Genomic DNA, 23796 nt, shown 5'->3' on the forward strand with positions numbered 1-23796 from the left:
ACTCACGTCCATTGAGTCAGCGATGCTCTCCAACCATCTCACCCTCTGTCGTCCGCTTCTCCTCCTGCCCTCAATCTTTCCCAGCATCAGGATCTTTTCCATTGAGTCGGGTTTTCACATCAGGTGGTCAAAGTATTGGAGCTTCAGCTTTATCATCAGTCCTTCTAATGAATATTCAGGGTTGTTTTCCTTTAGGACTGACTGGTTTGATCTTGCAGTCCCACAAGAGTCTTCTCCAGCACCACAATTCAAAAGCATCAATTCTTTGATGCTCAGCATTCTTTATGGTCCCACTCTCACATCTGTACATAACTATTGGAAAAACCATAGCTTTGACTATATGAACCTTTGTCAGCAAAGTGATGTCTCTGCTTTTTAATGTGCTATCTAGCTTTGTCATACCTTTTCTTCAAAGGAGGAAGCATCTTTTAATTTCATGGCTGCAGTCACTGTCTGCAGTGATTTTGGACCTCAAGAAAGTAAAATCTGTTACTATTTCCACGTTTCCCTCTTCTATTTGCCATGATGTAATGGGACTGGATGCCATGATCTCAGTTTTTGAATGTTGAGTTTTAGGTCACCTTTTTCATTCTCCCCTTTCACCCTCATCAAGAGGCTCTTTAGATCCTCTTTGCTTTCTGCCATTAGGATGGTGTCATCCCCATATCTGAGGTAATACGAGGGAGTATATCACATTCAAGTTGCTAATGATAGATGATAAATTTAGTCTTTATTTATTCAAACTTCTTCTAAGCAGCTGAGCAAACAGCAGACCTTGTGTGATTTTCAATTAGTGCTCATATCCCTTGAGATGATAAATAGACTAACCACCAGGAAGGCACTGAAACAAGTCCCTCTTTAAAATAATCTGTAACCAAAGAGGATAAAGGCAGAGTGCGCAGGCTCAGAGGTTGCAGTGCATGGGCTTAGTTGCTGTAAGGCATGTGGGATCTTACTTCCCCAAGCAGAGATTGAACCTGCATCCCTTGCACTGCAAGGTGGGTTCTTAACCGCTGGACCACAGAGAAGTCCCCTCTATTGCTTTTCTAAAGAAGATTTTCAGAAGTCCTTACTTTACTTACAGTGTTAGTCACTCAGTCGTGTCTGACTCGTTGTGACCCCATGATCTGTAGCCCGCCAGGCTCCTCTGTCCATGAGATTTCCCAAGCAAGAATCCTGGAGTGGGCGGCCATGTCCTTCTTCAGGGGATCTCCCCAACCCAGGGGTCGAACCTGGGTCTCCTGCATTGGCAGGCAGATTCTTTGCTGTCTGAGCCACCAGGGAAGCCCTCTTACTGTTACAGAAACTCACTCATCTTTTTAAAAGCACGTTTCTATACTTTTGATATAAATATTTCTCTCTTTTTTTTTTCTTCCCTTTAGATACCCTTGAGATAGCATCTGTGAACTTACCCATTCCCGTGCAAACCAGGAACTATTATAAGAATGTTTCTGACAACAAAGAGATTGTAAAATTAGTCTCTGTGCTTAGCACAATCATCAACTCCACCAAAAAGGTATGCCAAGAGGATTTGCAGCCAGGCTATTTTGCTTTACAGCACAAACCTGTGTGAAGTCCAGCATTAAAGCTTGCCCTTCATGTAGCCTGGGTCCCACCCTCTGTGACTTCAGTGAGCAACTTATGGAAACTTGTAGGTGCTCAGCCAATGTTTAACTCAAGATTTTTCATTCCAGATTGCAAGGTGAAAGAGAACTATCTTTTCTGTTTTTTTTTTTTTTTTTTTTAATATTGTCTCCTGTTTAATGCCTTAAACTACTTATGTACTTATATACCACTAGTACAAATAAGTCTGTTAAAAAATTTGATACTTCTCAAAGCCCAAGTCAGACTTCACTTTCAAAGAGTCAGTGATGCTGGAACTGGCTTGTATCATTTGAAATAGAGTAAGATTTACACTCCAATTTTCTATTTGTGTATATCAGATGAATGTTTATGTATATTATAATGTGGAAAAAAGATAATACTGAATATTGAAAATATTATCAGCACAAACTTGCCCTGGACATGGATATAAATTCAGGTTAATTTTTTTTCTTCCAACCTCTTCTTGTCTCAACTTTCCCTTTTCTGTTCAGGCAAATCTGTTTTCGTGGTCAAAAAGACTCAAAATTCTAACATCAATTTCTCCTTAAAAGAAAATATTCACATTGCCACTAAGACCTGCTGACTCTTTAAAAACGTTTCTCAGTGTTGAGGAAACAGCTGTCACTCAGCAAATGTGTCTTTTCTATTACTCAGTTTTGATAGAATGAACTTCTTTTGTTTGAAAGTGTTTTGAAAAGCTGCCTTTGCTGTAACCATGTGAGGAAATATTAAGTTTAATTTTAATGTATTCCTGAGGGAACTGGAAGCTTTTGCATTTCTGATCTTTCTATTTTCCTTTCTTAATATCGTGAAGGTCCTGTATTTAAGTTTGCCCTAGGGACTGCGTTCACATAATTCAATTTAACAAATATTTGTCTAGTGCTTAGTTTATCAAGCTCTATACTAAATGTAAAGGTAAGTAGAGTATTTTATGATGATAATAAGCATTGAAGGATCCTTTCAAATCCTCAGTAATCATAGAAAACACAATAAAATAGACAATAATAAAGTTCATTACTTTCTCTGAATGTAAGCAGCCAGCATTATGAAAATCTAAGAGTAAGGCCTAGTAGTTGAAATTAATATCCTGCTGGCACCAAAATATTTATGTGTGTGTCATTTTTGTTACATTTGCCTTTCTATTATATGAAGGAAATGTATGGATGTTAGTCTTTCTTAAAATAATAGAAAAAGTTGGGACTTAGAATAATTTGAAGGACTTTATCCAGATTGATAGGATGGCCAAATTGTTTGTGGAAGTATATATGACCAAGTATATACTTGGTCACAGTCCATAGCCATCAACCCTTCTGGATTTTGTGTGACTGACCTTTCCTCAACCACAGAAAATCCTCTGATCTCAGCCCCTTCCCTCTTACAGGAGCTAACTGAATCAGAATGTAAACTTGACCTACATTCAGCTCATCCAAAGGTTGGCCATCAACTTATAATACTGCCTGGCTTGAAAAGATGAGCTGGACTGAATAATCAAAATAACCGTGGCAATTAAAATAACTTAAATAAATCAACCCTACAAATGTAGTTCATGTAATTTTCCTTTAGATTCTAGGTTACCTCTGCTTTCAAAAGTCCCAATTTAATCAAGTTAGACACTTTCAGATAAAATAATGAGAGTCTAAAACTTATTTAGGTAGAGTATCTTCTTAATAATATAAACTCTTGGATGTTGAAAGATCTGGATTCTGGAATTTCTATCCATATTCAGGGGTCCTTGATGATCTGTAATTCATTCTCCAAACCATCATCCATTTGTGAGAATGTCCACATGCTGTTGCAATGCATTCTGGGTGTGTATGTCAGCATCTCATCTCACGCCAGGGGATTGGTTGTGGTTGGGACACACAGCAGCAGGCTTACCTTTCTGCATTTTAATGAGTGGGAAGTCTCAACACTCATTAAGCCTGAGGTTCTGAGTGACACATTAGCTTCATGTTGGGCATGGCGGTAAAGCTATCCTTGGTTTGGTACAACTTGGTGAAGTTTACTTAATTGGACCATTTAGAATGAAGTTGGAAATGCTCTTTTCTTTCAAATAATGGCATTTTCACTCTCAGCTTAAAGTTTTTTTTTCTCATTTAGATGTAACTCTGAAATTATAATATTAGCCAGTAGAAAAAGTTGATTGCCAAGAGCTGTAAACATTAGAATGAGGAGACAAATCTTAATTGTTTGGAGATGATATAATTATCTACCAAGTAAATCCAAAAGTGCTAATCTGAAAAGAAAATATGGCTTAGTTAAGAGTTAAGTTAGTAGTAAGTTGAAAGATAGGCATTTCTGCTGAAATACAGTAAATATGTTCCTAAAAAGCTTGATTTGCAACATCGCACATTTAATAAAATAGGGATTATGAGAAAAATAGGGTTGGGAAGAACATACAAAACGTAGGAAATTCTGTAACCAGGGTAGTTAACAAAAAACTGTAACAATCATAGTAAGATACTAAGCCATTTAATGACATCGTAATGAGTATGAAACTTTACTATCAAAGATGAAAGAAACTTGGGAGAAGGTGATGTAAAAAACAGTTAAAAATGCTGAGTTATGGAAACAAAGGTAAAATATGCAAAAATCAGGTCTAACTGTGCCAAGAACATTCTCAAAACAAAGTGGAGACCAAATTAACCCCAAAGAAAGAAGGGGCAGAAAGCATTGTGCCTCTCTGTGGGTTGCTGCTTTAGTGAATACAAAGCAAAGTACTGGGAAAAATAACTCTTGAAAATGTGAGCCTCCTGTTATATTGACATCATTTCCTATTTGCCAATTGTGAGACAGCCAATGCATCTTATAGAAGCAAACTTTGTAGCAAACAGGACCATTCATTAAAAAACCAACTGAAAAACAGTTTATATGCCATTCATATAGTTATAAGAATAGTGGGAAAAGGTCATTTTTATGATAAAAACATCATTGGAGAATACCTAGGAGCATACATGATGAGAAGTTTGTAGGGTCTTTATGAAGATTTCTCTAAAACTTAACAAGGAAGTTAGAAAGGAAAGATGAGAAGATATACAGAAATATTTAACACTGTATGGATGTCAGTCCTTATCTAATATATTTATGCGTTTTGTGTGATTCCATGCAGTCTTTCAATGGAGTTGGATGCTGGATGTATCTGTTTGTGTCTCTATATCTAATCTCCATACTCTGAACTTAGGGAACAAGTCAATGGGTTTTCTTTGAGATTTCCAGTGGATTTCACCCATGAGAGTCTTGGAGGAGCTCTGAGCAGTGGAAGAAAGTGACCTCAGAGTATATTTTTACCCCTGTAGCATCACCCTCTCCTTGGTATGGTTTTGAGCTGTGGTTTTTGACCTGAGGTCCAGCTCCAATCAACTGGGCCCTGTCCAAAAGAGATTTCATGGACTCAACTCGCTGCCCTACCCTCCCAGAAACTGTTCCCCTTCCTTTTTGGCTAGGATGGTAGTTCTATTGTTACCAGTCCTGGGTTACTTGTTCATTGTTGTATCCGGGTCCATTTCTATGGCATCTTCAACTAGTCACAGGGTTCACTAATTAAGCATGTTAATTAATTGATGGGAACCCCTAGCAATTGGCAAATATATGCAGAGTACGTCATGAGAAACACTGGGCTGGAAGAAGCACAAGCTGGAATCAAGATTGCCGGGAGAAATATCAATAACCTCAGATATGCAGATGACACCACTCTTATGGCAGAAGTGAAGAGGAACTAAAAAGCTTCTTGATGAAAGTGAAAGAGGAGAATGAAAAAGTTGGCTTAAAGCTCAACATTCAGAAAACTAAGATCATGGTATCTGGTCCCATCATTTCATGGGAAATAGATGGGGAAACAGTGTTAGACTTTATTTTTTAGGGCTCCAAAATCACTGCAGATGGTGATTGCAGCCATGAAATTAAAAGACACTTACTCCTTGGAAGGAAAATTATGACCAACCTAGATAGCATATTCAAAACCAGAGACATTACTTTGCCAACAAAGGTCTGTCTAGTCAAGGCTATGGTTTTTCCAGTAGTCATATATGGATGTGAGAGTTGGACTGTAAAGAAAGCTGAGCACCGAAGAATTGATGCTTTTGAACTGTGGTGTTGGAGAAGACTCCTGAGAGTCCCATGGACTGCAAGGAGATCCAGCCAGTCCATTCTGAAGGAGACCAGTCCTGGGTGCTCTTTGGAAGGAATGATGCTAAAGCTGAAACTCCAATACTTTGGCCACCTCATGCGAAGAGTTGACTCATTGGAAAAGACTCTGATGCTGGGAGGGATTGGGGGCAGGAGGAGAAGGGGACGACAGAAGATGAGATGGCTGGATGGCATCACTGACTCGATGGGCGTGAGTCTGTGTGAACTCCGGGAGTTGGTGATGGACAGGGAGGCCTGGTGTGCTGCAATTCATGGGGTTGCAAAGAGTTGGACATGACTGAGCGACTGAACTGAACTGATTGTGATGTTTTTTATTCTTCCTTTTCTACACAAATCTGTCATTTATATTCTAGGAAGTTATTACATCCATGGAGTGCTTCAAACGCTATGATCACATTTGGCAAAAGGAGAAAGAAGAAACTATTATGACGTTTATTATAAAAAACCCCTCACTTTCTGAATTTGAATCCCAGATTCTCTACTTCCAAAAACTAGAGCAAGAAATTAATGCTGAGCCTGAGTATATCTGTGTGGGTGCCATTGCCCTGTATACAGGTTGGTTCATGTCATGAAAATTCAACAGTATTTTCTGTCTCTTTACCTAGATTAGCATTCCAGAGAGTTCTAGCTTTCTTAAAGATTGACTTTCCTTTTATGGGCCTCGAGCTGCAAGACCAATTTGTAGATTTTGTTTTTAATCTCTTCTGCATAATTATTTGGAGAAGGCAATGGCACCCCACTCCAGTACTCTTGCCTGGAAAATCCCATGGATGGAGGAGCCTGGTAGTCTCCAGTCCATGGGGTCGCTTAGAGTCGTGCATGACTGAGTGACTTCACTTTCACTTTTCACTTTCATGCATTGGAGAAGGAAATGGCAACCCACTCCAGTATTCTTGCCTGGAGAATCCCAGGGACAGAGGAGCCTAGTGGGCCGCTGTCTATGGGGTCGCACAGAGTTGGACACGACTGAAGCAACTTAGCAGCAGCAGCAGCATAATTATTTATTCTGGACTGTTTTGGGACACTTTGATGCTAAACGTTGAAAATAAAGGCTAATTAAGAGAAGGGAGGAGCTCTCATATTTGGAATTAAAATGTACTGTTTTTATTTTTTTTATTTTATTTTTTAAAAATGTACTGTTTTTAATAAATAACAATAGCAAACATTTGAGGCTTACCTCCAACAGTTTTCTTAGGTACTTTTTTTGGGGCATTTTGAAATGTGTTTTCAATTATTGCAAAACAGGCTTTATACAATCAATGAATATACAATAATGTGTTATTGTTTAGTTGCTAAGTCATGTTCAACTCTTTTTTGACCCCATGGATCGTAGCCTACCAGGCTCCTCAGTCCATTGGATTTCCCAGGCAAGAATACCTAGTGGGTTGCCATTTCCTTCTCCAGGGTATCATCCCGACTAAGGGATTGAACCCACATCTACTGCATTAGCAGGTGGATTCTTTATGACTGAACAGCCAGGGAAGCCCTAATATAATAATTAGGAAAGACTAATTTTTTTTCAAGTTTGGTTTTTCATGTGTTAAAGGGCTCTTGGCTGCAAAATATTTACTATTGGTGAACAGTTGCATTGGGTCTCCTCATTCTTGTTCATGGTTTTCAAACTGAACATGGACATTTGGGTTTTACAGCTGATCTGAAGTTCACCTTGACTGCTGAGACGAAGGCCTGGATGGTTGTCATCGGCCGTCACTGTAACCAAAAATACAGAAGTGAAATGGAAAACATTTTTACACTTGTTGAAGAATTCAATAAGAAACTGAATCGCCCCATTAAAGACTTAGATGATATTCGAATTGCCATGGCAGCACTGAAGGAAATTAGGGAGCAGCAAATCGCCATTGACTTTCAAGTGGGACCCGTCGAGGTAACTGATAATCACTTATTTATGTGTCAGTAGGAATATCTCCAGATGTATTAGAGGAAGTATTGACCAGGTCTTGACTGGAGTTACAAATGGATGCTAAACCCATGAACAATGATTCCAGTAATGATGATATCTGACCTTATAGAGTGCCTCATATGGGTTAGATCTCATCCTTTGCTTGGCATCTGAGGTCCCTAAGAGCAGAGCCTGAGATGAGGGTTTCTGCATGAGTGATTTATTGGCAAATGCTCATGAGAGAAGCAGAGTGAAAGAAACGGGGAAGGACCAGGTTGGGTGTGGAAGGAAGCCATGTGGGGGTGTGATCTTAGCTGTAGACTATCAGCCTGACCCCGGAGGCTGTTCTGGAGCATGAAGTGTACCACTCAGTTGACCCCACTTTGAGGCAAGGGGGACTGTCTTTATTCCCCCAAACAGTTGATCATTGACCATAATCTCCCCATGAGGAGGCTCCTATCAGTTCAGTTCAGTCACTCAGTCATGTTTGACCCTTTGCGACCCCATGAATCGCAGCATGCCAGGCCTCCCTGTCTATCACCAACTCCCGGAGTTCACTCAGACTCACATCCATCGAGTCAGTGATGCCATCCAGCCATCTCATCCTCTGTCGTCCCCTTCTCCTCCTGTCCCCAATCCTTCCCAGCATCAGAGTCTTTTCCAATGAGTCAACTCTTCGCATGAGGTGGCCAAAGTACTGGAGTTTCAGCTTCAGCATCAGTCCTTCCAGTGAACACCCAGGACTGATCTCCTTTAGGATGGACTGTTGGATCTCCTTGCAGTCCAAGGGACTCTCAAGAGTCTTCTCCAACACCACAGTTCAAAAGCATCAACTCTTTGGTGCTCAGCCTTCTTCACAGTCCAACTTTCACATCCATACATGACTACTGGAAAAACCATAGCCTTGACTAGATGGATCTTTGTTGGCAAAGTAATGTCTCTGCTTTTGAATATGCTATCTAGGTTGGACATAACTTTCCTTCCAAGGAGTAGCGTCTTTTAATTTCATGGCTGCAGTCACCATCTGCAGTGATTTTGGAGCCCCAAAAAATAAAGTCTGACAATGTTTCCATTGTTTCCCCATCTATTTCCCATGAAATGATGGGACCAGATACCATGATCTTAGTTTTCTGAATGTTGAGCTTTAAGCCAACTTTTTCACTCTCCACTCTCACTTTCATCAAGAGGCTTTTTAGTTCCTCTTCAGTTTCTGCCATAAGAGTGGTGTCATCTGCATATCCGAGGTTATTGATATTTCTCCCAGCAATCTTGATTCCAGCTTGTGTTTCTTCCAGCCCAGCGTTTCTCATAATGTACTCTGCATAGAAGTTAAATAAGCAGGGTGACAATATACAGCCTTGACGTACTCCTTTTCCTATTTGGAACCAGTCTGTTGTTCCATGTCCAATTCTAACTGTTGCTTCCTGACCTGCATACAGATTTCTCAAGAGGCAGGTCAGGTGGTCTGGTATTCCCATCTCTTTCAGAATTTTCCACAGTTTATTGTGATCCACACAGTCAAAAGCTTTGGCATAGTCAATAAAGCAGAAATAGAGGCTCCTATCAGCCGAGGACAATTTTCAAGGGAAGAAGGCAGCTCAATTCCTACAGCCAACATGCCCAACAGCCAGGATGCAAATGTCAGCTGGCAAACAGGACCTGGATGGGGCACTGATGGTGTCCATTCATGAGTTTACTTCATATTAACTTGTTTCATCCTTACTACAACCCCCTACATATCCACATGGAAACTTGGGGTCAGAGAAGTCATGCAGTTTTATTAATGTTGTATATTACTTTTGTTTTTATCATATCTTTTCTAGATGAAAATTCTTTATTAGGAATGGGTTGCTATATTCTTCTGTATGAGACGTTTATAACTGTAGCATTAAAACAATTTCAGATATAAAATGTTGTCTTTTCATCATGTGTATTAGTTGCTCAGTCATGTCCAAGTCTTTGTGACTCCATGGACTGTAGCCCACCAGGAATTCCATGGAATTCTCCAGGCAAGAATACTAGAGTGAGTTGCCATATCCTCCTTCAGGGGGTCTTCTCAACCCAGGGATGCAGCCCGGGTCTCCTGCTTTCAGGTGGACTCTTTAGCATCTGAGCCACAAGGGAAGCCTCCTTTCATCATACTGTAACTTAAATGTCTGGACTTAAACTCTGATGGTCAGGAGCATAGCCTTTTATCATATTTTCTGCACTTCGAATTTTGGAAAATTTCAACTTATGGTGAAAATGGTAGAGATGACTTCAGGTTTGTGCCTCTGTTGTGCTGGGTCAGGAAATTCACATTTCCATTGTGCTTCTCTTGGGAATTGAAACATCAAGGCAAAGACCCCCTATGTAGTATAGGACCAGGGGAATTTGGACAAGAGGTTTGAAGAAGAGATACAGTAATTGTCAACTCTTACTCCTGACCTGAGAGTTAAGACAAACCCTTTTCAAGTAGTCAAGATCAAGATTCAATCTTTAGTAATGATAGAAGTTATTTGGAAGATCTGGTTTTGTGTTTGGCTCCTATATTCCCACTGTATCTCACCTCCCCCATCTTCCCATCCATCCTATCAGTTCAGTTCAGTTCAGTCGCTCAGTCGTGTCTGACTCTCTGTGACCTCATGAACCGCAGCATGCTAGGCTTCCCGGTCCATCACCAACTCCCGGAGTTTACCCAAACTCATGCCCATTGAGTTGGTGATGCCATCCAATCATCTCATCCTCTGTTGTCCCCTTCTCCTCTTGCCTTCAGTTTTTCTCAGCATCAGGGTCTTTTCAAAAGCATCAGCTCTTCACATCATGTGGCCAAAGTATTGGACTTTCAGCTTCAACATCAGTCCTTCCAAAGAACACCCAGGACTGATCTACTTTAGGATGGACTGGTTGGATCTTCTTGCAGTCCAGGGGATTCTCAAGAGTCTTCTCCAACACCACCATTCAAAAGCATCAATTCTTCTGTGCTCTGCTTTCTTTATAGTCCAACTCTCTCACTTTATAGTCCATACATGACTACTAGAAAAGCCATAGCCTTGACTAGACAGACCATTGTTGACAAAGTCTCTGCTTTTGAATATGCTGTCTAATATGCTTTCCTTCCAAGGAGTAAGCGTCTTTTAATTTCATGGCTGCAGTCACCATCTGCAGTGATTTTGGAGCCCCCCCAAAATAAAGTCAGCCACTGTTTCCCCATCTATCTGCCATGAAGTGATGGGACCAGATGCCATGATCTTAGTTTTCTGAATGTTGAGCTTTAATCCAACTTTTTCACTCTTCTCTTTCACTTTCATCAAGAGGCTCTTTAGTTCTTATTCACTTTCTACCATAAGGGTGGTGTCATCTGCATATCTGAGGTTATTGATATTTCTCCTGGCAATCTTGATTGCACTTGTGCTTCCTCCAGCCCAGCATTTCTCATGATGTACTCTGCATATAAGTTAAATAAGCAGGGTGACAATATACAGCCTTGACGTACTCCTTTTCCTATTTGGAACCAGTCTGTTGTTCCGTGTCCAGTTCTAACTGTTGCTTCCTGACCTGCATATAGGTTTCTCAAGAAGCAGGTCAGGTGGTCTGGTATTCCCATCTCTTTTAGAATTTTCCACAGTTTATTGTGATCCACACAGTCAAAGGCTTTGGCATAGTCAATGAAGCAGAAATAGATGTTTTTCTGGAACTCTCTTGCTTTTTTGATGACCCAGCAGATGTTGGCAATTGGATCTCTGGTTCTTGATTTTCTAAATCACCTTGAACATCTGGAAGTTCATGGTTCATGTATTGCTGAAGCCTGGCTTGGAGAATTTTGAGCATTACTTTACTAGCGTGTGAGATGAGTGCAATCATGCGGTAGTTTGAGCATTCTTTGACGTTGCCTTTCTTTGGGGTTGAAATGAAAACTGATGTTTTCCAGTCCTGTGGCCAGTGCTGAGTTTTCCAAATTTGTTGACATATTGAGTGCAGCACTTTCACAGCATCATCTTTTAGGATTTGAAATAGCTCAACTGGAATTCCATCACCTCCACTAGCTTTTTTCGTAGTAATGCTTCCTAAGGCCCACTTGACTTCACATTCCAGGATGTCTGGCTCTAGGTGAGTGATCACACCATCATGATTATCTGGTTCATGAAGATCTATTTTATACAGCTCTTCTTTGTATTCTTGCCATCTCTTCTTAATATCTCCTGCTTCTGTTAGGTCCTATACATACATGCAGTGGGCTTGTGGACATGAAGTCCCAGAATTGTACTTTCTCATCCATCAGAGAAATACTGGAAAGCTGCCTGTCTGTGTTACTTTGTTCAATTTGATTGGTACTGCAGTGTAGACTGGAGGCATGCCTTGAAGGAGAAAGAGGGAGGGAGAAAGACCCTGTGCTATACACACTCAAATCAATAATCTTTTCCTCAGATCAACAATCAGGTGTTCATTCTCTGTCTAAGAGGAAGAGTAATGATGGGAGAAGAGGCTAGGGATATTTAGGAAAATTTTTTTCTCATGAAAACCAAACTTTGCCTCATTTTAATCTTCTAGACAAAAGAATAGTCCAGGTTTTTTCATCCTTAGGGCAATGGCTTGGCTCAGGGTGTGATTCAAGCATGGCCTCCTATGTTCTACTGTTGGAACCTTTTATCAACAAAGTGAAATACAGTAGAGTTAGAACTGATTCATTTTGTTATTCTAAAATTAGCAGTTAAATTGTTTTACATTTTGCATCTACTTAATTTTATAGTCTTCAAATACAATTTAGGGGCCTAAGTAAAAATATCACTTGTTTGTATAATGATTTATAGTTTTCAAAATGCTTTTAAAATGGTATCTTTTCCATATTCATGAAAATCCTGTGACACATCCAGGAAATTTTCCTGTTTTACAGATGAGGGAACTGAAGCTCAGTGGCTCCGTTGCTCGCTTAAGCTTTCCCAAGTTTGCAAGTAGAGAAACTAGAACTCTGGACAGTTGCACTGTCTTGCTGACTTTTTTTTTTTTTTTTCATTCTGATGCCCTAAAAAGATGACTGTGTGTAGATTTATGCATCTGACTGGCAGAAATCAAATTTTTCTTCTTTTTGTAGGAATCCTATACTCTGCTTAACAAATATGGGCTTCTGATAGCAAAGGAAGAGATGGACAAAGTGGATGCCCTGCGTTACTCTTGGGAGAAGCTTCTGGCACGTGCCAGTGAAGTTCAGAATGAACTAGTCTCACTACAACCCGGTTTCAGGAAAGAGCTTATTGGTACCGTGGAGGTTTTCCTCCAAGACTGTCACCAGTTCTATCAGGACTATGATGTGGTACGACTGTATTTTTGGGGAAGAGTGAATACAGCATACAAAATGTTGATTAAAGCTTACATGTCAAATTTAATGAAATCCCTCTAGAAATAGAAATTTTATTTTTATGAGACCAAAGGTATTTCCCTTTCACAATCCTTTCCCCTTTGATTTCATCCAGGATAATTTCAACAGTAAATGGAAATTAAAAAGTGCTGTTTGTATCATTGGTCTCTTACTAAAGTGTTTGGTAGCATTCTAGATTTTTGTTGACAAATATTACTCAATTATGGTTATCGTGATCATCCTTCTCACAGCATTCATCATTCTGCAAATATTGCAGAGTTGCCCTTGGTGCTGAAGACACAAAAGTGGACAAAACAGATTGAGTCCATATTTTAACTGTATGTATATGAGTTTTGGTGCAGAATCTTCAACTGGGAATACGTTGTTCAAGGAGACTTATTTCCAACCAATTATAATGTGCTGCAGAGGGGAAATGTGTAAAGTATAGGGTAAAATATTTATTAATCAGTAACACACCAAAATGAATGAAGTTAGGAGACTGGATTCATGCACCAGCTTCATGGTTGAGGAAGCACAGACATGCAGCTTTTCTAAGGTGGCCTAATGTAGGAAAACCTGATTAGACTGTTAATACTACAAGTCACTTTAGACATAGGTGTTAGGGTGGTGAGCTTTGTAGGTTGTGTGGCATTAGTGGTTTAGTTCAAACCAGACACTGTGCTTCTTACAATTATTGACCGTTCTTTGTCTGTGTCGCCTAGTAGATGAATACCACGTATTTTTATTTTTTTAAAATATAAATTTATTTATTTTAATTGGAGGCTAATTACTTTACAATATTGTATTGGTTTTGCCATACATCAACATGAATCCGCCATGAGTGTATACGTGTTCCCCATCCTGAACCCTCTCCTACCTCCTTCCCCATACCATCCCTCTGGGTCATCCCAGTGCACCAACCCCAAGCATCCTATATCCTGCATCGAACCTGAACTGGCGATTCATTTCTTACATGATATTATACATGTTTCAATGCCATTCTCCCAAATCATCCCACCCTCTCCGTATTTTTAATTTTCAAAATTTCTTGACATATAAAAGTTCTGAAATTAACTTGGCTTTTTTGGCCTTGAAAATATTTCCAAATGAGTCACTTTTCTGGGTCCTTTTTTTTTTTTTTTTTTACAAATAAAAAGCTACATTTCCTATCCTATATGTGACATGCATGAAAACAAAATTTGATATTCAGATACATTGAGCTTATGAAATTTGTATGCAAATACTTCATTTTATCTTATCTTTTTAAACTGTTTGTTTCAGAATGGTCCAATGGCTAGTGGCCTGAAACCCCAGGAAGCCAGTGATAGACTTATCATGTTTCAGGTAATCTTTTTAGTTTCTTTGACCTCCTATACCACCAAAACCTCAATGTGTTTTATTTTATTTCCACACTTTTATTTACTTTTCAGCAAGTTTAAATCCTCAAAGCGTACAGCATCATGTGGATTCTGTATCCAGTGGCCTTAGCAGGAAGGTTGCTTCATAATTTGGCACAAACCATACCACTGTGTCCATGAGCACAAGTTATGGTTGGGCCTCGATGATAGCTCAGTTGGTGAAGAATCCGCCTACAATACAGGAGACCCTGGTCTGACTCCTGGGTCGGGAAGATCCACTGGAGAAGGGATAGGCTACCCACTCCAGTATTCTTGGGCTTCCCTTGTGGCTCCACTGGTAAAGAATTCACCTGCAATGCAGGAGACCTGGGTTTGACCCCTGGGTTGGAAAGATCCCCTGGAGAAGGGAAAGGCTACCCACTTCAGTATTCTGGCCTGGAAAATTCCATGGACTGCATAGTCCGTGGGGTTGCAAAGAGTCGGACGTGACTGAGCCACTTTCAAATTATCTTTCCTCAGATTACTCTGGTCTTGTTCGGTTTTCCACCAGGAGTTACTGTGTTGTTCCTTGCTTTGTGCACATAGCACATCCCTTGCCTTTATAGAATTCAGTTTCATCTTGAGCATAGACACCTTCAGTTTTCAGGAGAGCTGTGTGCTTCCTCTGGTTCTGTAGGCCCTGCTTATAGACAGCAAAAATGGTGTTGCCCCACAGCCTGCTAGACATGTTTGTCGTTTTAGAGCTCCTATTCCCAGCAGGCAGCCACAGGGTCCAAGGTGGCTGAAAGAGCTCAATGTGTTTTAAACACATACTTCCCCACCCCCTTAATATAGAGAAGCTCATTGTGGAATACAGTATATACTTACTTACCTTTTAAAAACTGTGATTTGGTATGGTTATAATTAGAATTGGTTCCCATGTAATTAACGGTACTCCTTCAGTATTCTTATTTACATGGAATCAGAGATCATGCATGCTTGCTTATTGGTCAGTGTTTTTTTCATTTGCATGTTTATTCACATGTAAACCATTTTGATGAGTTTTCACTTGTATCTTTATTAGAATCAATTTGATAATATCTATCGGAAATACATCACCTATACTGGGGGAGAGGAGCTTTTTGGTCTGCCGGTCACGCAGTATCCTAAGCTTCTCGAAATCAAGAAGCAACTAAATCTTCTTCAGAAAATATACACTCTGTACAACAGTGTCATAGACACTGTGAATAGCTATCACGATATCCTGTGGTCAGAAGTAAATATTGAAAAAATCAACGGTGAACTTTTAGAGTTCCAGAACAGGTGAGAAATTAATGTTTAGCATGCCCAGAGCTATTGAACCTCAAATGCTTTCTTCTTTGTCAGGTTCTCTTTTCACCCAGATGTTTCAAGAGCACATTGTGCTTCATTGCTGTTGTCTGTTGACATCACCCTTGTCAAATACTATTTATTAATTACCCCTGTGTGTACCTGGTGAGACAAGTGCATCCTTTAAACCCAGATGAATCTTTCCAGGGGCCTTTCTGCAGCTTAGAGCTGATTGCTATTTGTATTACACTTACCAAACATTTGAAGTTTATGTTAGATGATTTATTTGGAATAAAAGCAAGAGCCCTTTGATTTTTCTACAGCCTTTAAGTATTGAGCCTAAAGAAAATGGAGGGTTATTGGTTGTAATTTTCAGTTGATAAGCTGGTATATTCTGCTGTGCTTTGTACTTTGTAGGGTCTCAATATGTGTCTGGAGAATTACATTGAACTGAGAAGCACTTTCTTTAAAATAATGCCTCTTACCTAATTTTTATGAAGGAATTGAAACTATTAGTCTTGATTGGGAGGAGTGGTTTTCTGTAATGTAAATCCTACAGTTATCCTCTGAGTCATGAGATTTAAAAATATGGTGGCTGTTCTGGGTGACGGTTTTTGATAGAAATGCCAGGCTTATATTCAACTGACTTTTCATGATGGCTTTACTTCGCAGGTGTCGGAAGCTGCCTCGAGCCTTGAAGGACTGGCAGGCCTTTTTGGATCTGAAGAAGACCATTGATGACTTTAGTGAGTGTTGCCCACTGCTGGAGCACATGGCCAGTAAGGCCATGATGGAACGGCACTGGGAAAGGATAATGGCTGTCACTGGGCACAGTCTGGATGTGGGGAATGAAACTTTCAAGTTAAGAAATATCATGGAAGCACCTCTTCTGAAATACAAGGAGGAAATAGAGGTATGATGACAGAGGATACGATGTCATGGGAGACTGGAAGGTCCCAGGGGATTTATTAGATAATTTTCCTACCTTATGGACTGTTGGAGAAGGGAATCAGGCTAGGACAATCAAAACTCTTTTCCTGTGAGTCAGCTTTTACTTCTTCAAGAAATGTTTATGTGATACATTGTGTTAAGTGCTGGGGACAGAAGGATGCATTTCTGCCTTCATAGACCATTAAAAATTTGTATCATTAAATAATTGTTCAAATGAAGGTGCAGGTACAAGCTTCAGTAGATGAAGTGTGCTGCTCTATGAGAGCCTGTAATAATGGGGTGGACCTGTATGGTGGTGGAGGGAGAGTGATGAAAATCAAGAAGACTGGGGTTCATGGGCATGACTTTTGGGTGAAGGGGGTGTGCTTGTGTGGTGAGGGGGTGAGGGGCTTGGAAAATGCAGAGAAGGCAGTGTTGGGCAGGTGGAACAGCAGGTGTGAAGGGGCTGAGGTGTAGGTATAGGGGACTGAAAGGCTGGGGTGGCTGAGGTGTGAAGGTGGGGGCAGAGAGACAGCTGAAGATGGGAGGTGGAGAGGGGCTAGAACTTGCCATTAATTTCAATCTTGGGAGCAATCGCGAGCCCTCTGGGAGATATATTTTGATTAGGGGATGGTGTGGTTAAATTTGCAATTTGTAAAGATCACTCTGGTAGCTGTGAGGAGAAAGGATTGGAAGATGTCAAGGGGCAATCCTAGGAAAACTTACTGGGAGCTTATATGAATATCCCAAGCAAGAGATAATGCATCAGCTGGGAGGGCAGGGAAAGAAGCTGGAGTAGAGGAGAAAAGATTGAAGAGGTCATTAGGAGATAAAACTGGGTAGAATTTGATGATGGAGGGAACGTGATAAGGAAACAGGAGGGGCTAGGGATGAACCCTAGATTTCTTGCTGAGAGATCTAGGTGAATGATGGTGCTTATGACTGAGACGGGGAAAACTGAAAGGGAATCAGGTGGAATGATAAGGTGCAAAGACCGTGAGCTTGGTTTGGGCATCAGTTCGATATTCACAGATTGCGTTTTGGGTTCCCATGATACATCCAAGCAGAGGAGCCCAGTAGGCAAATGGATGTGGGATTTTCCTGGAGATACAGACGGTTGCTGGCTGCATGGTGGTGGAAGAACTCATCCCGACAGGGAGTGCAGTGTGAGTCGGGCAGTCGGCAAGGAGGAGTTTGATTAATGGTCCAGGAGAAGACAAGGCTGCAGAGAAGATGGGGACAGTGACCCAAGAACTAGGAAGATGGCAGGTTTCTGTTGATTCCTTCGTCTCGTACTGCATTGATTCGACTTCAGAGTTAAATCAGAGACACATTAAATTGTTTTCCCCAAACTTTAAAGTTTTTATTTTGTATTGAGATTTAGTCGATTAACAATGTTGTGGTAGTTTCAGGAGAGACATGTTAAATTTTGAGTCTTTTATTAAAGCTGTAAAATTAAAATGTTATTGCATTCCTTTTTAATCCCAATTTTTATTGAGATATAATTGACATTTGACATTGTGTAAATTTAAGAATAATGATTTGATACATTTATCTTGCAATATAACCTTCAGTGTGTTAGCTAACACCTCAATTATCATTTCTTCTACTGGTGGGAACAATTTAGATCTAGTCTTTTAGGAAATTTGATGTTCAGAATACAGTTTTGTTGTCTGTAATCACTGAACTGTGGATTAGATCTCTAGGACTTCTTTATCTACTATTTGCAAATAGATAGAACATCTTTACCATTCCCATACCTTCAGCCCCTGGTAACTACCATTTCACTTTCTTTTCTTTCAGGGTTTTTTCCTTCTTTCTTTTTTTTTAAGAGTCCACATACAAGGACTACCCTACAGTATTTCAGTTTTTCTCTCTCATTTAACCCAATGCCCTCAAGGCCCATCCATGCTGTCACACATGGCAGGATTTCCTTTTTCCTCATGGCTGAATGGTACTTCACTTCTGCACATCGTTTCTGTCATCTTTATTCTGGAGTAGTTTGGTGGAAAATTTTACAAATTAGGGTAAATCTTTATCTATATATCTCTGTAGACACTGTTATGTGCTGTGCTTAGTCGCTCAGTCATGTCCGACTCTTTGCGACCTCATGGACTGTTGCCCACCAGGCTCCTCTGTCGTTGGGATTTCCCTGGCAAGAATGCTGGAGAGGGATACTATTTTCTCCTCCAGAGCATCTTTCTTACCCAGGGACTGAACCCCCATCTCTTATGTCTCCTGCACTGGTAAGCGCATTCTTAACCACTAGCACCACCTGGAAGCCCCCAGAGATCTTCCTTTCCACACTGGGAGTCGAACCTGGCCCGCTTGGGTGAAAATCAGGCATCCGAACTGCTACATCATGTGGGAGAGGACATACTATAGTCTGGATCTGGAAATATATAAGTATTTATAGATACATATAAAAAAAGGAGTGAAGACAGGATCTTTGCTGAATTGACTATTCAAGAAGGATGTGTGACTTTGGTGTGATTAAATGAGAGCTTTCATTTTTAATAGGACATCTGTATCAGTGCCGTGAAAGAGAGGGACATTGAACAAAAGCTGAAGCAAGTGATTAACGAATGGGACAACAAAACATTCACATTTGGCAGCTTTAAAACCCGTGGAGAGCTCCTCCTGAGAGGAGACAGTACGTCAGAAATCATTGCCAACATGGAAGACAGCTTGATGTTACTGGGTTCCCTCCTGAGCAACAGGTAGGACAATCTTTCCCCTGAGATTTGAGAACTATAATACCAAACACTTCAAGGGAGATTAATTAAGAAACACAACAGTACCCTCTGTTTAATTTATTCAACATCAAAAGTACTTGTTTTAATTTTAGCCCTTGGCACAGCATGGATAATACTGTTTTTATTTCATTATCCTCTCTTTGGGGGATGTGTTGGAGACTCTCAATTGGGCAAAATAACGCAACATGTAATTAGCCACTTGGATTTTGCAGAGTATTTCAGCTTTGCTGCTGACAAGTCTCATTGCACAGCTGACAGCTCGACAGGCTCTAGATTCCAGAGGGAAAATTATTCTGAATTTTAGAATAATTATTTTACTTCAGAAACCTTTTCATCAACATCTATGAACTAGAAAATTTTAGTTGTGTACATGCTTTAATGAGGTGACAGATTAAGATGGAGAATGAATGTGATTCATAAAGAGAAGTAAAACAGCACAGACAGATACCAATCTAATATTTCTGTTCGACAACAGCAGTAGAGAATGCTACCATACTTTGGACATGTGACCCAGAGACTCATAGATTTCTTTGGTTCAGTGCTTCCTCTTGCTCTGTTTGAAATAATTTTTTTGTTCACCAGGATTTTCTCAAATACAGGGTGATTGTGTAAGTGTTTGAAATGAGTAACTGAGAGTATAAAATTAGATCTTAGAGATTTAGACTATTGGTAACCTTGAGTCTGCACTGTTGGGTTGGCCAATACGGAAAAACCTTAACGGACAAACCTTAATGGACTTTTTGGCCAATTGATTGATTAGAATTTGGTGATTTTTTAAAATGAATTCAGTTACTGTTTACACCCAACCAGAATAAGGACAGATGGAAGATAACATACCCTATGGAAGTAGAAAAAGTGCACGTATACCTTAAGTAAGCATAGTATTAGGAATGGGTAACCTTTTCTTACCGATGGCACTGAACCCACAGACAGAGTTGTGTGAAGAACACGTGTTCAACAGAAATTTAGGGAACACCTTTCCTGTGCCATGGGCTTCCCTAATGGCTCAGTGGTAAAGGATCCACATGCAAAGCAAGAGACTTGAGTTTGATCCCTGAGTTGGGAAAGATTCCCTGAAGAATGAAATGGCAACCCACTCCAGTATTCTTGCCTGGGAAATCCCATGGATAGAGGAACCTCACAGGCTACAGTCCCTGGGGTTGCATAAGAGTTGGATACGACTTAGCAACTAACCCATCAGCACTACCACGTGCCATGTGGTCTTCTGGGTGCACTGGATAGAACAGTGAGTGGAACAAATATCTTTGTTGCTCTGGACCTATATTCTTGTGAAAAGCATGAATAAAAACCCCAGAAAGATGTGTAGAATATTAAAGCAATCTGTTTAGCACATAAGAATATGGAAATGAAAATTTTATTCACTAATATGACTAATAGTTGAGATGACTTCAAGTCCGTTTAATGTTGGACTAGAGAGACCAATAAACAGAGAGGACAGAGAAGAGGAAAAGCAATGAAAGGAAGTACAATCATTTAGGATTAGGATTGTCTGCAAATAACAGAGGTGCCATATGCAACATTGCTCGAACAAGACTGATGTTTGTATCTTTCTCACGTACAAAGAGTCCCAAGGTCAATGGCTCAGGTGGGAGTGTGGCCTCTACTACGTCACTGGGGACCCAGGCATTGTCTGACTCACACTGTTTTCCAGGTGTAGCCCTTCTCCTCCATCTATTCTTTATATTCAGTGCTGCTGCTCACTTCTCATCTGGAAAAGTAGTTTCCAGATTTGGCTACACGCTAGCCATAGCTTTGTTGTTATTGTTCAGTCGCTCAGTTGTGTCTGACTCTTTGCGACCCCATGGACTGCAGCACGCCAAGCTTCCCTGTCCTTCACCATCTCCCGGAGTTGCTCATGTCCATCGAGTAGGTGATGTCATCCAATCGTCTTATCCTCTGCTGCTGCTGCTAAATTGCTTCAGTTGTGTCTGACTCTGTGCGACCCCATAGACGGCAGCCCACCAGGCTTCCCCATTCCTGGGATTCTCCGGGCAAGAACACTGGAGTGGGTTGCCATTTCCTTCTCCAATGCATGAAAGTGAAAAGTGAAAGTGAAGTCGCTCAGTCGTTCCCGACTCTTAGCGACCCCATGGACTGCAGCCTACCAGGCTCCTCTGTCCATGGATTTTCCAGGCAAGAGTACTGGAGTGGGGTGCCATTGCCTTCTCTGGTCTTATCCTCTAAGGAGCTTAAAAAAAAAAAAATCCCAGTGCTCGTGTTGCATCCCAAACTGATTTAATCAGAGTTCCTGGGGGTGGGATCTAGGCAGACATTGGTAGTTTTTCATGTTTATCAGATAATTACAGTATGCAGCTTGGGTTGAGAAATACTGATGTGGAACATAATCTCCCGATGTACATTGGTGCAAAGGAGGCTGGGAAATTCAGTATTTTAACTGGGCACCTGTGAGTGTAGGTAGAAATGGGGTTGTATATTTAAAGAAGAAGGAGAAAAAGATCAAAGGCTTTGGAAGCCCACCATCAATTTCTGCCTCAAGAGTAAAATGGGAAGATAGATTAACTATGAAAGAAGCAGAGAAGTGGCAGTCATGCATGGACATGAAGAAATCCTCAAATATATGTGTACACACAGACAAGAGTGATATAGACAGGAGTGGATGGGAAGTTGGAAAGAGGCCCAGAAGAGGGCAGGCTAAAGAGAGAGTCCAGACAGTATCATACTTGAAAATTGAATTCATTGTTTGGTCCCTTCCAATGATTCCGTAATGGTTCCATATTGTGTGAAAAACCAGAGACCCCATGGAAAAGGTACAGAAGTTCAGCAGAGAGAAAGTTATCCCCTTGACTGCAGCAACAAAGACTAGAATGAGTGGAGTCCACTCTAACATCTGATCTGCTTCTTAGATGGCACGTCTCCCACCTCTCTGTGTGTGTTTGTGTGTTGCTCAGTCTTGTCTGACTCTTTGTGACTCCTTGGATTGTAGCCCCTCAGGCTCCTCTGTCCATGGGATTCTCCAGGCAAGAATACTGGAGTCGGTTGCCATTTCCTACTACAGGGCACCTCTCTATGCTCTGAATCAAAAGGGGGAAAAGTCAGTTTAACAGTGCCCAGCATGGAGTGATGAATTAAGCATTCAATAGCATTGTTTTATTTATTTTTAATATTTTTCATATGAAAACCATAGCTTTATTTTTAAAAATTATTTTAAGTTTATTTATTTTTGAATGAAACAAAGATGAGTATCTTTCATGAAAAAAGGTACAATTCACTAAGAAGATAGAATAAACCATTAGACACCTAACAACAAAGAAACAAAGATACATAAAGCAAAAATCAGAAGAAACATAAGGGAAAAGGAAAACATACAATCACAGTGAGACATGTTAACATTTCTCTGAGAATATTTTATCAAGTGCAGAAAAAATAAGAGTAGGAGCATCGTGAATAATGTCATTAATAATTTAAATATAATAGATTTCTACTTATATTAATCTTATATCCTACACAAATATGGTAACATCATTTAAAAAGCAGAAACATAATTAGAGTTGTAATGAAATATGTGAAAATCAGGATTTTTAAAAACCTCTTTAGTTTGAAAACAACAAACATGAAGTACCCCAAATCCCCAAATTCTTAATGTGTTTCTCATCTTAGGTACAATATGCCATTCAAAGCCCAGATTCAACAGTGGGTACAACACCTTTCCAACTCAGCAGACATAATTGAGAGCTGGATGATGGTGCAAAACTTGTGGATCTACCTAGAAGCCGTCTTTGTGGGAGGAGACATTGCCAAGCAACTTCCCAAGGTCTTAGAAATTTCTCTGTGATTTCATTAGGTTTTTAACTTTGAGAACTAATAGCTCATTATCCCTTTAAAAATGCAAAAATATTTCTACCTTTATTGAACCGCCCCTTCTCCAATCTTTTTGTTGTTGTCAAACTATTCTTAAGAGAGAGAGAGAAAGAAATTGTGGAAGAGAGGGGCATGGAAATAAGAGTAAGAATGCCTTAAAATCATGAAGTTTTATAGGAAATGGAGGGTTAAAAATCAAAGAATGAATGCCTGCATAATTGATATACTTCTTCAGATAATTTGAAGGTGGAAATTGGAACACTGTGGAATTACAGAGTTGTTATCTTGACAATGGTAGGATAATTTGTTCTATTACTGACAGCTTAAAATAACTCACACTATAAAATATACCCAATTATGTCTGTAGTGTAAAATTGAGGGGTGGGAATCTGCAAGGAAATACTCCCAAAAAACACGGGCCTCTTATCAAGATGTTGAGTATGTTTTTCCTCAACAAATTGTAATCATATCACTAGGTACGTATGGAGTGTATTTTGAGATTAACATTTTTTCTTTTTTACCAGATTTCAAGGAGTCTTGTCCAATATCCTTTAATTGTTTGCAAAATTATAACATTTTAACAATAAGAGTTTTAGAAGCATGATAATGTTGAGTGTT

The 23796-nt window shown here is 40.1% G+C and overlaps 1 protein-coding gene and 1 pseudogene across 2 annotated transcripts in view; one reads left to right on the forward strand and one right to left on the reverse strand.

Annotated features, from left to right (window-relative positions):
• Nucleotides 1-23796, forward strand: part of DNAH5 (dynein axonemal heavy chain 5) — a 332322-nt gene that overhangs the window by 117020 nt on the left and 191506 nt on the right. For both annotated transcript variants that reach the window (XM_024981527.2, XM_015459121.3), the window contains exons 22-30: nucleotides 1383-1516; nucleotides 6105-6306; nucleotides 7401-7636; nucleotides 12723-12941; nucleotides 14268-14330; nucleotides 15408-15646; nucleotides 16325-16565; nucleotides 19103-19302; nucleotides 22978-23131. In XM_024981527.2, coding sequence (XP_024837295.1) covers nucleotides 1383-1516; nucleotides 6105-6306; nucleotides 7401-7636; nucleotides 12723-12941; nucleotides 14268-14330; nucleotides 15408-15646; nucleotides 16325-16565; nucleotides 19103-19302; nucleotides 22978-23131 — 1688 coding nt within the window. The remainder of the gene's footprint in view (nucleotides 1-1382; nucleotides 1517-6104; nucleotides 6307-7400; nucleotides 7637-12722; nucleotides 12942-14267; nucleotides 14331-15407; nucleotides 15647-16324; nucleotides 16566-19102; nucleotides 19303-22977; nucleotides 23132-23796) is intronic.
• Nucleotides 14372-15155, reverse strand: LOC112443008 (large ribosomal subunit protein eL33-like; annotated as a pseudogene).

Source organism: Bos taurus, chromosome 20, assembly GCF_002263795.3.
Source record: "Bos taurus isolate L1 Dominette 01449 registration number 42190680 breed Hereford chromosome 20, ARS-UCD2.0, whole genome shotgun sequence".
In the NCBI taxonomy this organism is placed as follows: Eukaryota; Metazoa; Chordata; class Mammalia; order Artiodactyla; family Bovidae; genus Bos; species Bos taurus.